The sequence below is a fragment of the Pollachius pollachius genome (assembly GCF_949987615.1).
Source record: "Pollachius pollachius genome assembly, chromosome: 8".
Lineage (NCBI taxonomy): Eukaryota > Metazoa > Chordata > Actinopteri > Gadiformes > Gadidae > Pollachius > Pollachius pollachius.
Window position 1 is genome coordinate 17,577,775 of NC_136941.1, and position 14,939 is coordinate 17,592,713.

The following is a 14,939-nucleotide window of genomic DNA, read 5'->3' on the forward strand; positions in this document are numbered from 1 at the left end:
AAGGTAACAGTAGCTTGAACTGTCCAGCTTGTAATTAAATAATACATTGCAACACACCACCAGCCACACACAGAATGTTTCAGAAAGCCAGACATGTAGTATGTATTAAAGTCCATGTACCTGGCTGTCTATAAAATAGTTAAACATTTAAGTATAAGGCAATATAAAAAAGCTCAAAGTATGGTCGTTTTAATCATGTTCTTATCAATAATAAATGTGTCAAGTAAATTCCATTATTCAAAATGAACTGCAAACCCTCCTTTTAACTGATAAGTATGTAGCTATTTGTATTATATTTTGGACAAGGCTTTATAACAACAATTGATCAGGGCTGAGTGATTGGCAGTGATTCAATAACCAGGAGACAGCCCCATGTAGTTAATGATTTGTGTCTTGTTTATTTTGTCTCGACCACAATCTAAGCTTATTCTCTCTAGTTCACTTATTTTGCAAGTTGACTCGTTCACAACTGGCCACATCATGAACAAGCTACATCTACTAGCAGGTAACACTTTTCCTTAAATTAACAATAATAAAAGAGAATCTGGGTTTTGTCTGCAGCTCAATTTGAACCAAAAATAATCTTTGTTTGAAGGTGTTTGCTTTGCCCTGGGCAGTGTGGGTGAGTTCAGAAATATCAATACCATATATCACATACAGTATATACATGGTTGTTTGATGAATGTCAAAAGTTCTGACATCTATTTTGATTAATGAACTAATTAACACAGATCAATGGTAAACCATGACTTTTCATGTTATTGTTGTTCAAGTCTCTTCTTCTAGACTAGGGTGCTACCTCACCAACTGGTCCCAGTACAGACCTGGTGCTGGGAAGTTCCTTCCTTCTGATGTAGACCCCAATCTGTGCACGCACCTGATTTATGCCTTTGCTGGTATAAACAATGCTAACGAGCTCGCTACTGTTGAATGGAATGACGAGGTGCTCTACAAATCCTTAAACGAGCTCAAAGAAAGGTGAGCTTCACTTCCAGGACAATCAGGAATTTAGATTTTCACACCAAACACAACCGCCTACTTATTTGTGTGTTTGTTTAGGAATCCCCTCTTGAAGACACTGTTGGCCGTTGGAGGATGGAATTTCGGCTCAGCAAAGTGAGATGGTTTATATTTATTACCATGTGTATCATTTCAGTTCTTTTAGAGCAAGCTTCTCTTCCGACTTCAGAGCACAATTTCTCATATTTGTTCAACAGGTTTACAAAGATGGTGGCGACGCCCGCCAGTAGAGGCACGTTCATCCAGTCCTCCATCAGCATGCTGAGACTACACGGGTTTGATGGACTGGATCTAGACTGGGAATACCCTGGAGCAAGGGGAAGCCCCGCGGAGGACAAGCACAGGTTTACACTGCTCTGTAAGGTTAGATCCAACGCACCTTATTGGTAATCTCCTCCCAAGGGGGTCACATTCACGCCTGAACGCCGGAACGGAAGCCTGAGGACGGAGGGATGCAAATGAGGGTTACTGGTGTGAGAGAGGGCGGGAGAGATTATACCACCAGGTGTGAGCATGATTAGCCGTTACAAGCTGTTTTGAAATCACTTCTGAAATCACAAGTGGGCGTGTCCACCAAATGTATGACAGATAGATGAGCAACGTTTGCACAGTCCACTGGTTAGGCTGGTGGACTGATCTGTCCAGCACACATCTAGGTGGACACGCCCACTTGTGATGTCAGAAGAGGCAGATTTCTAAAACGTCTTTAAACGGCTTATCACACTCACACCAGGGGATACAATATGTCACCTTTAAAACATATTTTCAACCTCAGTTTGCAATACAGCACTCACCACATTTTCTGCAGTAAATTAATTTTCTAGTTTTTATTTATTCTCCTTGTCTTACTTGTTGTTATTCTTGTCTGGGCCTTATTGTTTTCGCTGCAGGGACAGTCAACTGGCGTAAACGTGTCATAGGAAATGGCGTTGCGGTAAACCGGGATAACACCACAACTGAGGATCCTCTATCCGCTTAGCATTTGACCCAAATGCTTAGCATTTGGCCCACCATCAAAATAAACAATGTTTATTTCAATCATGTAAAAAAGTGCTTTGGTTTGTTCAGGAACTAATGGAGGCTTATGAAGCAGAGGCCACGGCCACAGGCCGTCCCAGACTGATGCTTACTGCTGCTGTAGCTGCTGGGAAAGATACAATTGACGGTGGATATGAAATAGCAGAGATCTCGAGGTATATAAGAGTAAGAAAGGGATTTAAAGGGAAATAAAGGGTTGATATATAAACCCTTTATTTTCCTTGAAAATATTTCCCCTTAAAAGAAAAGGCTGTGTGGTGAAATTAAAGGGTCTTCAATTGCTTTATTTTTCAGGTACTTGGACTTCATCAACATTATGACCTATGACTTTCATACTAGTGGGGAGAACAAAGTAGCACATCAAAGCCCGCTGTACAAGGGGACGCATGAGACGGGACAAGTTGCTCAGTTCAACACAGTAAGTGTAACATTGACTGAATACATGTATCCCTGCACTTTGACGGATCCTCACTATCTCTAAGCCGGGTTTGTTTCTCTCGGACAGGACTTTGCCATGAAGTACTGGCGGGACCAGGGAGCCCCTGCAGCCAAACTGAATTTGGGTCTGGCTGCCTACGGCCGAGCCTTCCACCTGTCGTCCCCACTCAGTGAGTCTGGAGCCCCAGCCAACGGGGCCGCTGCTGCAGGCCCTTACACAAGAGAAGCTGGCTTCTGGTCTTACTATGAGGTACAGTTCGATCGATAGGATATCCAACCAGGAAACAAAGCATTTCCTGTGGATGCGGTGTATACAACCTACATGCTTAGAAAAGTGTTTGGTATGAGGATTTGCGCAATATGCTTGACTCGTGGTTGTTCTTCTTTTAGATTTGCACTTTTATCCAGCAAGGTGCGGTCCATTGGCTAGATGATCAGCAGGTTCCCTATGCCACCAAAGGAGCTGAGTGGGTCGGATATGACAACAAGGACAGCTTCAGGAACAAAGTAATGCTCTGTTCAATCCATCTATGATCCCTCTCTAGACCACCACGCTGTATATTATATAATTTAAGAGGTCCCCTTTTAACATCCAGTAATCGACAATGAGTAAAAAAAAATTGTTTGTTTTGCCAAGGTCCAGTACCTAAAAGCCAATGGCTTTGGAGGAACGTTCATCTGGGCTCTAGATCTGGATGACTTCAAAGGAGAATTCTGCAGACAAGGAAACTACTCCTTGATCAGCTACCTGCGCTCTGTCTTGCATTCAGGTAACGCATTCCTATGTATTTAGTGTCATAATAGCATTTGCTTTATTTGAATATTAAATAAATACAAAATAATCATTTTTAATTCAGATCCCACCCTTCTACCTACAAACGCCTCTCCACGACCCACTAGGGGATCCCCTGCTAGGCAACCCACTGCACGGGGACCCACTGCAAGGGGACCCACAGGTGACTTCTGTTCCGGTAAACCAGGTGGGCTGTACGTTAAGCCTGACGCCCCGGGGTCATTCTACAACTGTGCCAATGACGTTACCTGGGTTCAGAACTGCCCTCAGGGCTTGGTCTTCAGAGGAGGTTGTAAATGCTGTGACTGGCCCTGAAACAAAGTCCTTTCCAGCAGTCGACCAACGTATTGTACCAACTGTTTAAACAATAATAAAATAAAGAGCCAAGGCGTAGCCTAATTTCATTTTTATTACTTGGCATGCTCTTGCCATAGCTGTTCATTTCCAGTGCATCAGAAAAAACAATTCACAGCTTACAAAATGTTATTGCTTCATATCAAATGTGGAAGTTAAAAGGTAAAAGCATTCATTATTATGTGCAACATGAGGTAAGGCTATAAATCAGCATCAAGAATGAGGAAGGCTTCAAATTCCTGTGTGTAAACGATTTAACCCTTTTTATAATGTTATTATATTGGTTGAAAAAAATACATTTTCTTAAGGTCAATCTCCAATAAAAAATAAAAATAATGGCTCAACAAAATAGCTTATTTAGAAGCAGAATAAAGTACCACAGGGTGACATCATTTGGTATCATATTGCACAAGGCATAAAAGGCATTTTGTGTCAAAATGTAATATTAATTAATTAAACAATGTATTTGCAACTTTCTGTCAAGGTCTCATGCTAATCCTTCACAGCAGAGCGAATGCAACACAGCATTTTCACCACAAAATGTCACAATAAAAAATTAAATAATATCCCCAGCAGTATTGTGCACATTCTGATAGCAAACGTTCTCATAGCAAACCATGTCCTTCAGAACTCATGAACCCCACTGTGAGTTTCCGGTAGCTCCTTAACGTCACAGTTTTGAATCAAAGTGAAGTAAAATCCTACTATGTCCTCATAGTTTTTTTTGGATATTCTCTCATTGATGCCATGAATCCTGAGAATAAAAGGAGCTGGTTTGTTTCTGCTGTTACATTTATCAACGCTACAATGCGGCTTCAGCCAGATCTCACGAGAGAGCACTTACCTCTGAGCATCCCCTGCTTTGGCCCAGATCGGAATAAAGCGATAAATATCGGCGACCAGATCTTTGAAGTGACGACTGTCTGTGTTGGCTACACAGATACCTGGGAAACATATCACAGGCCTTAGGGTGGACGTTTTACATGAGACAGAGCAAGACAGCTTGCCAATAAGACAAGACACAACAACTTACCAAGGTCATGTGCCTTGTTGTTTTGACATATTTTTACTAGGTGTTTGCTAATGTGGTACAATTCCCAGACTTTTGGGATGCTTACACGATGTGTTTGACCTAATACAATGATGTTATATGTGAAACTAAAATTGAGTGCCTTTAGGTAGATGATACGTTGATTTTTCCTACCAGGCGCAACTGTTAGTTGTGGGAATACATCCAGTATGCTCTTCTTGAGGATCTGAAAGCCATATGAGGTCTCACTGTATGAGCTGACGGGCAGCGGGTCAAAGCCATCCACCACCTCTACCTTCACACGCTGGTCCCCTACTGTTGAATCGACCAGGTCCAGAACCTACAAAATCCCAAAAGTCTACATGAACTGAGCATACAGGACAGAATCAGAATGCTTCTTGTGATTTTTTGTTGCCAATACTCGGCTACATGGAGAGGACTCAAGATGTTACGCCGCCTCCTGCTACGCTGTCCAATACTCCCATCTAGTGGTCGCTTGACTCCACTTCCCCTCATTCTCCCGATACACCTGCCATCAATTTCCACTCTCCACTCCCTACTTCATCCGGCGCCAGTTGGTCGTTTACAACTACCCAGTCAGTATCAGTGTCTTGCAAAGATCTGCTTGTTTTCCCTGTTCTTCCTAGTAACCCTTTTCCCTCTCTCCTTTAGTTCTCCGTCCGTCACCCTGCTTACCTGTTGTCGAACCCTTGCCTGCCTGACTACCCGCCTGTCGCCGAGCACTTGTCTGCCTGACTGCCGGTTAACAAACCCTTGCCTGTCCAACCATCGCTTGCCTTGCCCTGGCTAGTCATTTACCCCTGTCCCAATAAACCCCATTTCTTTTTACTCCGCCTCCCTGTGTGGAGCGTTTGGGTCCCCTCATTCTGTCCCCCTAACACAAGAGAGTTGTTATCCAAAACCACCGTAATATACCGTTAACTAGATTAATGATAACTTTGTTTCGCAACGTCTCGCATGAAAACCGCTTGGACAGTTTCAAATACAACAAAGTCTCTCAATGATAAATGGATGATAATGATAAATCCTTTCACATTAATTGCTAAACAATGACCAAAAATACATAACTGGAAAGAGTTGCAAAGAACATCTGCGAGAAAGCTTGCAGGATACTCAAATAAACTTTACTTATTGCTCTGTGGGGTAAAGGGCAGAAACCCCTTCCAAGTGGGAGTGGTATAGAATATTACTAGATAAAACTACATTTTATAAATACAAAAGAACGGAAAAAAAATCGTATCTTACCTCTTGTAATGACTGAGCCGAATGGATCCGGAAATTGACATAGGCTACAGCAGCAGAAGGGAGCACGTTAACCTGGCAGGTGGAATAGAAGTTATACTCGCCATCATATGAATTCTCAAACAAATGGTCACCGTGAGTCATGTCATCATTCTCTTCATCTACCTTCACCCCAGCATTAAACATGGTGACAGCAGTGGTAGTCCTCGAAAAAGCATTGGTTTCGGGTTTTAACGCCAATAGCCTGCAAAGTAGACCATGCTCATTATTTATTGTTGTGCAAACGTCAGTATGGGTATCGTACCTGAAGGACACTTGCTGCTGGAGCCATGGATTACCTGCCAACAATCGGTGCAAACAGCCACAGGTTCGATGCCAAAAAACGGATCGGTAAAATGAACTGAAAAAGAAGCATGTTGTACTTAGCTAGCTAATCCCTGAAAGGGGGTTGATTTAAAAGCATATAGAAAACGGCCAACGGGAAAAACTCAGAGATGTTTTTTCTGTTTCTCCGGGTCAGCCAGGGGACTGGCGACTAAACCGCCTCACCTTGTGGGCCAGGTGTTCAAAGGTGCCCCGCTCAGGGCCCTGGCCAAACAACATGGGCATGGGGTTGTCCTCCAGCCTACGAGAAACACCATGATTAGCAGGCTTTGTAGTCTCTGTGTGACTCGATTAATGGAATTATCTTGATACCGCATTGTGAAAAACAAAAATAATAAACATATGAAAGGACCCTTTACTCAGTACCTTTTGACGGCTGCAGCCAGAATACCAATGCTACTATCTCTTGGAGGCATCGAGGAGTGACCCGGGGCGGTGGTCACACTGAGCTTTACAGTGGCACCTCCCTTCTCACTCACCCCTATCCTACAACAACAAACATACGAGGCCAAAAGCATCACATATGCATGCATTTGGATGTGTTCTTCTGGAATGTTTGACGGTTCTCACAGCAGACAGATGGTGATGTGGTGCCTCTTACAGAGCGGCGGGTCCATCGAGACCCTTCATGACTCCATCTATCACCAGTAGTCCCTCATCCAGGAGGAAGGAAAGCTGAACGTTGCGCTGCTTCAGCAACCGCACAATGTTCACAGCCCCGTTCAAACCCGACACCTGTCAGAGTGCAGCGTTCCCATGGTGGAAAGAGACAAGAGCAAAACAATAAATTGACAGTTGGACATCATTCATTGCGTCCGAAAATTTACGGCATAAAGTATCATCATTTTTTTTTAATGAAAAATGTAAGTGTAAGTCATCATACTTCTTCATCATGTCCAAGCCCAATGTAAAATCCTCTCTGTGGTCTGTAGCCTTTCAAGAGTAAATACTCCAGAGCCTGTAAAATACCCTGGGGACAATATATACATTTATTTATTATGCATTACAGTTACATTTTTATCGCGAAGAGGGAGATGCATTTGAACTTGCTGCTGGTGAGTATAGAAACTAACTAGAAGAGCTTGTCTGCCTGCTCCTCTGCATAGCCCCCCCTCCTTACCTCCCACCGCCCCTCATCCCTTATTCTCCTAAAAACACCCGCTTACAAACTTATTGTATGTTGTACATCCTGGCACTAAAAAATAGTACTTAGCTTCGTATAGCATCTTATCCTAGCTATCTGTTGGATACAGATCCGTATCCAATTACGTTATGTCAGATCTGTTGGAATGCGTTAACCCAGAAATTGTAAGTGCTTGGTACTTGTTCTCTGACCATCCTTACTGTATCGACAGCGATAAATGTTGTTTCTCTTCTGACAAATGTACCTATTACTGCAAGTCGCTTTGAATAAAAGCGTCTGCTAAATGCCCTACATGTAATATACATATGTCCTCATTATGTCAACGATTCTCTTAACAATTTTGTCAAATAAGGTTATGTGTAGCTAGCCACATATAGCCATATTGTATTGGGGGAAAAGAACACTATCAACCTCTCACCATCACACACTCCTTGTCGTCAAGGGTCCCTCTACCGTAGATGAAGTTGTCTATTTCTTTAGCAGAGAATGGAGGAGCGTCCCAGCCATCAGACTCTGAGGCAGGCACCACATCGATATGGGCCAGCAGCATGTAGGGGACCAGGTCAGGCTGTGAGCCCTGCACCGTGAACAGGTGGCTGTAGTCGGCCACCACCTCATGTTGAACCAGGCTTGAACTGAACACTGTTGGGAAAGCTGACAAGACAGTCAAAAAGAGGCAATACAAATATCATAGGGAAAAAATGATAGGAACATTACAGCCTCCAGAATAAATGGACAAATGCCCCGCAGTGGACCACTTAGTTTAAGACTATTTTAATTATGTATTTGGTCGTTGTAAACCTACCTTTCCGTAATAACCTGCTGAATTCATGAAGCGCGGTGGCGTTGATGTCTGTCGGCGAGTAGGAAACCGTGGGGATCCGGATAGCCTCTGTACAAACAACACGCTGTCAGCTGTCATCGATACTGTGGCCAACGCTGTAGATTATCTGATCAAATGTGACACGTTTTTGAACAGTGGAAAAACAATAGCACCTTTGAAATTCGTAAAAACCTCTTCTCTCTGGCGCTGGCTAATGTCAAATCGGATATGGTTTGTCTTTTCCCAGTCGGCGAGTTGAAGTCCAACGTTGACATTTAGTGAAAAGGTCCTCAAAGTGGCTATAGTAAGGATTGATATAGTAATAAATAATAAGGCATACAATATACTTTTTACAAAACGGAATAATCTTGATTTTTTTCCAGGAGCCACCATGTTCGCTGCCTTCGCTTTGAACTACACGAGACGGATTTCCTACGGCGAGAAACAAGGACACAAATAAATGTAAACATTCTAGTTACCAGTAGCATCGGAGTACACGTGATGAAATAAAGATAATGAATTTACCCCGTGACCTAGGGAATTAATACTGAAGTGTCTCATAAACTTCAGCCGTACCCGAGTTGTCGTCCAAATAGCTATGATTCTCTGAATTAAATGCATTTCAAAAATCCCCCAAAAATGTTCAGACATAAAACAAGCCTTTATGCAAAAACATCCTTTATTGAAAATCAAGAATTCAAGACACATTTTAAAAAAGGCAGCATGGGCCGATGAACAATCACAGGTCCACAGGGGGGTCGGCCGGGTCCCCGGGGTGGGCCAGACCCACAGGGTCCTTCTCCTGGCTCTCTAGGGCCTCGCTCAGACCGTCCAAGAGAGGCAACAGCGGGTGGTAGGGGTTCTCCTCCATGCAGGCGTACACCAGATAGAGCAGACAGGCCATGGCGAGGAAGACCAGGACCTGGGCGTAGACCGGAACTAGGCGAGCGTCCACCTCCCGGCGCTCGAGCGTCGTGGGACTGGTGGGCGGGGCGTCCGGGTACTTGTACCGGACGGGTCTCCCAGCGGCCCCCTTGATGGGCCTCCGACAGGTAGCGCTGCAGCACAGCCCATGTATATAGAGTTATACATGACATACCATAATGATACCGTACATACGGGATGGTTAAGGGATCATGCCATGACTTTTCCAAAATACACTGTTGAGAAAAACTGCAGCATAGGAATACTCTTAATGCTTTCTAAATTATTCAGTGCATAGTGAAAATACGAACATTAATTTGATCTCTTAAAGTCTGAGTTCAGTTGGTCCCTAAAGATTTGAAGTTGCTGAAATGCCTGAAAGATGTATTGAGTTATGAGCCCTTTCAATTAAATTACTTCCTCTAGTAATCCAATTACACGCCCAACTTCTTTACCTTTTCAACAACATTAAAGAAATAATAGATTTGGAAAAAAAAAGTGTCACTAGTGCAAACACAACAATGCATGCCAGAATGTATGCAGAATTTTTTTAAATGTATATATTTTCATACGTTTCAAATGTTGAACTTACGTAATACCAGTGGGTATCGGTACCGCCGCTGGATACAACCTGGTTGGAACAACAGTCAATCCCTCCTAGGGAAGCAAGAACACAAAATGTCTGTTTTCATTTTTAATCCACAGACACTATGTGAAGTACCAGACATCTCTAGGTCACCGGTGTCTAAGAGATAGAAGGCAAAGGCAGTGAAGTGTAATGGAAAGGCGATGGATATTCCACGTAGGGACTTCATAAACCCCACACACAGAATTAAAATACTGCTCTAATGGGAAAAAAAACAACATGTCCTCAGGAGTGCTACAGAACATCAAATTACATTAAGTCATAAAGTCACATATACATTTTATGTAATTGGCAGATTGTCAAAAAAAAACATCTAAATCACTGACCCAAAGTTATAGTTACCCACTACCAACTAAATTAAAGGAGGCAAGTGGACTTTGAACAAGAAGTCAAAGGATGAGGAAAGAAAGAGCACACATAACAATACAGTGTATGTGCCTTGACCGTCTGCTTGTAAGAGGCATTAGGGGTGTAGTAGGGAGATTCATTCTTCGGGGTGCACAGTTCCCACTTTGGCTGCTCTGGCTGTAAAGAGGAAAAGCATCACATGTGGTGCACCATCGTTCTGTTAATGTTGATGTTGTTTCTTCCCTCTCAACCCAGTGCACTCAAATAAGCGGGCCGTGACCCATACAACTGCAACCACCACCACCACCAGAGGTCATGTAGAGGAGTGATTCCCAACCAATACCATAGCTATATGTCAATTGTTGCTGATGGATAAAGACCAGATGTAGAACTACCCCTCAACTGCTATAAATTTAACATCTAGGCCATTACAATATGAGTATGATGATAAACGACCTGGTCGATTGTGGTTTGGAGTGGCCCATACTACTGGGGCTGTGAGGACATGTTTGGGAAGCCCTGATTCAGACCATGCATGTGCTGCACTGAGCCCAACTGACCGTAGCGACCTGGGACCAATCCCCCTGCCCTTTGCTCTCGCTCCACCTCCTCCCGTCGGCTCGCGACATCGGCGAGAAGCCGCGCTCCTGCTTCTGCGGTTTTAGTTGAATAATGCAATTCATATAAACGAAGACTTTATCATCATTATGACACATGCATCTTCATATCTCCATCTGTATATATCTATTTGCAAATATAAACAGCTTTAATCAAAGCTGCCCTTATCTACTCATAACGGAATAGATTGGGATGGTGGTAGCATGATCATTTGTTTTGGATGTGAGCCATGGCACTGGTTTACACAATGACTTTCCTCTTTAACCATCTGAGTGATGCTGAAGGTATGGGAACTTGACGAGGTGTCGCTCTTCACTGACATGGATGCGGACAGAACCTGTGGACGTTGGCCAAAGTATTAAACGTCAGCAGGCCTATTTCAGGAATATTTAAGACTGGATATTTTTGATAATTTAGATAAGGAGTTCATCTGAAGCAGAGAAGGAGGGAGATTCTGCATTACCGCTGGGATTAATCCTGTGGGCTCATCTACAGAGAAGGTTTCACCAAGCACAGAGGGAAGGTGGGAGCTGCGGGCCAAGCTCGCCTCTAACAGTGACTCTACTGCAATCTCCACAATCCTTCCGGAACGAGGTTCCAAGCTTTCAGGGGCCATGACACGCTAGGGTAATGACAACACACATACACATCTTCAACTTCATTTTCTGTAAATAATTACCCATTTTGGGATCCAAGTTGATCCGATATAGTTTACCAGTCTTGGAGAGGGTAAAAAGCAACGTTGGTAAAAGTAATCCCCATTTGGACATGACAAATCCTGTGAAACATTGAAAACACATATAGGGCAAAACCTGCAGGTCATCTCTTACCACTGGAAGGAATGATTTCAAATTGAAATAACAATAACAACATTTGTCCACATGGTGGCGCTTTGAGGCAGAAACATATTTGGGAGCTTGTAAGGGGTTAAGCACGAAACCTGTGCTGTGATCCGATATCCATACTTCCATGAGTACATTTAAACGTAGTACACTATTCGCACTCACTAAGTGCGCTGATTTTCAGATGTCAGTGTCGTTCCAAATCGAATACTCTGTTGTGCACTAACCGCAAACTACGATCGCAACTGCCGCCGCGGCTCCTCCCCCGCAATAAACATCCCACTTTGAACGGTGACCTCTTTACACATAGTAGTAATGAAAAGCTATGAAAACTACAAAATAACTCCATTAATGCAGGCTATGTGGAAAATGCATGGACCTATTAAAAAAATGCGCCGACGTTGGTTCAGCCTGGCTCCGCCTCTTCCGCTACGTAGCTAAGATGGCTGCCGTTGAGTACGAAAAGTGTACATCAATCCACACTCCGTGGTTTGACCGTTTTGAGTACGGAACGCCCTACGTACTCAAACTAAGTATAGTGAGTGCGGATAGTATAGATATTGGAACACAACTGCAACACAGTGAGGTCACCTGTTTGTCGTTCTCAGGAGCCAGTTCCAAAGTTAAAATGGCTTCTTGTCTTGAGTCATTTGAATCTGTATGGGCCATAGAAAAGTATATTGTTATAAAATAAACAATAAATAACACAACACTGTCAAAATTGATACTTGGATAAGATGGAACTAAACCGACTTTTTGAGATGCCATTTTGGATGTCGTAGCCGTACCTGAATCCTCGTCCTTCCCCTCTCCGTCCCCCTCCTCCTCACTGTCAGAGTATGTGTTGGCGTCCCCCGCTCCGTTCACTGGGGGCTCCGATGGCATGTTGCTCTGAAGGATCTTCAAGAGTCGCCGCTCATACAAAGCCCTGGTGGATGCTAGTCAAGTGTGAAACAAAAATAAGACATTTTAGCTTGTTTTACAAAGTTTGTTGGGTTCCTCCAATACTTTAACTGGCAGGTCTGTAGATGTACCACTTTTATGGACTAGTTATATGCATAACCAATAGAGAAATATATCAAAATGCCTATTTCTTGTTTATGTTAAAGATAACATGTGCTTGTAATGTTTGCTTCAACCCAAATAACTATGTGCCTATTAGATGTGAACATTAACCATCATAGAAAAAATATACTCTAGTACACATACAATGTGAAATTACGATAGAAAAAACTGCTTCACCATGACCGTGTCACCTTAATAAAGATTTTCCGAACCCTTTTCATTTGTAAGCTGGTAGCCTATAACCATAAAGTGAACTAACCAACAATGGGTCCAGCGTTGAGCCCATGCTTGAGCAGTGAAGCCTTGAGCTGGTCGTCGGTCAGCCCATTGACGTCCAGCATGTCCACCCCTGGTGGCTTCTCCTCCGGCGTGTCCTCCTGGTGGCCCACAAAGACATGTCCCTGTTTCTACAGGATAGTAATAACGCCACGGCTTTGACTAAAATGGCAGAAACATGCAAGAAAATTCTCTATTCTTTGAGTAGAAATTCCCCAATTGTGGCAAACATTTTTCAGTCAGGTCAGTCTGATTTTCAGTCATCTGGGATCAGGAAGGAATTGGATTTTGTATCTGACTTTGATGGGTTGTGTTTTTTTTAAAGGAATTCCATACTTCTTATCACATCAAAGGCAGCCCTGACCCTCAATGCTACACTGAGCCGATCTGTGTTTATAAACAACCCCAAGCAGGCAGCACCTCCACCTCTCAAACGTGGATCTATGCGGACACTACAAGCTGGTGGGTCACACTACTAGTGGATGAAGCCATGGGGGACCAGGCTGAGCGGCCCAGATTAAACACGGCGCGCACATGCAGAGCTCCCAGCTGCTGACCTTGCAGAGTATCAGTTCCATGAAGGTATTCACGGCAGCTGAAAACAGTTGACTTGTCTTAGATAGTGTGCAGGGTTGGAGCCATTGAAAACATCGTATCCCACGGCGGTTGAAAATGTATTTTCATACATAGAATAGGAAATGCCATTTTATACTGTGTATATGGCAATGGATACAGTCTTAGCCATGTTTAGGTTAGCCAATCATTTCATTACCCGATATATTGCACGGACTTGGTAAATGAAAGAAAACATTGAGGGACGCAGTAGAATAGAATAAACAGTTCTGACAATAACAGGCCGAATGTATAACTAAAACAATAAAAATAAAAAAAAGTTTAACACAACTCACAACGACTTGGTCCTCTTCGTCACTTGAGAAATCAGCAGCATTTTTTGCAACAATATGCTTCAAATGCAAACCCACATACACATCCTTCTTGCTTTTTTCAGTTGGCAGTGTGACATTGTGGGCCACCAAATCTGACTTCAACCTGGACTTGGATAACTGAGCAGGGTCCTCCTCGAACACCGGCATGTCGAGAGCGACGCTGCGGCAGAACAGCGAGTGGAGCGACCCGGAGATGCCCTGGGGTTCGGCTATTCTTACCCCGGTCTACGATGAAATCAGACCAACTGGTTGGGCAACACTGAGAATACTATTGCAGCAGCACACTGACCCAGAACAGGTGCTACTCCGCCTTGATTGACGGTTACGACCCCGACCGGACACACACACACACACACACACACACACACACACACACACACACACACACACACACACACACACACACACACACACACACACACACACACACACACACACACACACACACACACACACACACACACACACACACACAGTGGGCCTTCAGCAACAGCTAGGTTAGGTCGCTCAAAACCACGACGTAGTTTACTGGCGCTGCTGACAGTGGCTTTGAACTTTAATCCAACTAGCTAACGTCAGCTGTGAACGTAATAGGATGTAAGCGACGTAAGAATGAGTTTGTAAACATTAATATTCACAATGTTATTGCATAAAAAGCAAGTAAATTGAATCAGTTTGGCGTAGTTACCGTGTAGCGACTCGGAGGTTGGACCTGATTGGTCGAACAGCGTTTGGGGCTGTGGGGGCGCGCCGAAAAAGTACCGCATGGTCATGATTGATGCTGCGCCACCTAGTGGAGAAGAAGAAGATAACGACACATGGGGGGGGGGGGGGGGGGGGAACCATACAAGTTTTTATGGTTGCTTAAAAAAAAAGGACTTTGGGTTACAGCTGAACGAGTCATCTTAATGAAAACTTGTTTGAGGATGATAGACATGTCTTTGTAGGGCAAAGGCCCTTTGATGTATTTATATTATATGTATCAA

At 43.5% G+C, this 14,939-nt stretch overlaps 3 protein-coding genes across 3 annotated transcripts; 1 reads left to right on the forward strand and 2 right to left on the reverse strand.

Annotated features, from left to right (window-relative positions):
- Positions 1–480: 480 nt before the first annotated feature.
- LOC307079350 (acidic mammalian chitinase-like) lies at positions 481–3,604 on the forward strand (the record flags this gene model as incomplete). Its single annotated transcript, XM_079741616.1, has 11 exons — positions 481–505; positions 596–622; positions 774–978; positions 1,060–1,116; positions 1,218–1,383; positions 2,089–2,213; positions 2,353–2,476; positions 2,564–2,746; positions 2,887–3,003; positions 3,134–3,266; positions 3,354–3,604. The coding sequence occupies 11 exons, from the start codon at positions 481–483 to the stop codon at positions 3,602–3,604; spliced, it is 1,413 nt and encodes a 470-aa protein (XP_079597742.1).
- Positions 3,605–3,732: 128 nt separating this feature from the next.
- On the reverse strand, positions 3,733–8,680 carry pm20d1.2 (peptidase M20 domain containing 1, tandem duplicate 2; the record flags this gene model as incomplete). Its single annotated transcript, XM_079742502.1, has 13 exons — positions 3,733–4,397; positions 4,488–4,587; positions 4,848–5,013; positions 5,940–6,011; positions 6,102–6,180; positions 6,275–6,336; positions 6,486–6,561; positions 6,687–6,806; positions 6,922–7,055; positions 7,204–7,290; positions 7,883–8,118; positions 8,270–8,356; positions 8,461–8,680. The coding sequence occupies 13 exons, from the start codon at positions 8,678–8,680 to the stop codon at positions 4,268–4,270; spliced, it is 1,569 nt and encodes a 522-aa protein (XP_079598628.1). The 3' UTR covers positions 3,733–4,267.
- A 346-nt stretch (positions 8,681–9,026) lies between these two features.
- On the reverse strand, positions 9,027–14,100 carry lemd1 (LEM domain containing 1; the record flags this gene model as incomplete). The annotated part of the gene is made up of 10 exons (XM_079742198.1): positions 9,027–9,345; positions 9,804–9,868; positions 10,296–10,382; positions 10,766–10,858; positions 11,080–11,160; positions 11,287–11,445; positions 12,257–12,321; positions 12,454–12,603; positions 12,990–13,137; positions 13,915–14,100. The coding sequence occupies 10 exons, from the start codon at positions 14,098–14,100 to the stop codon at positions 9,027–9,029; spliced, it is 1,353 nt and encodes a 450-aa protein (XP_079598324.1).
- Between the last annotated feature and the right edge of the window lie 839 nt (positions 14,101–14,939).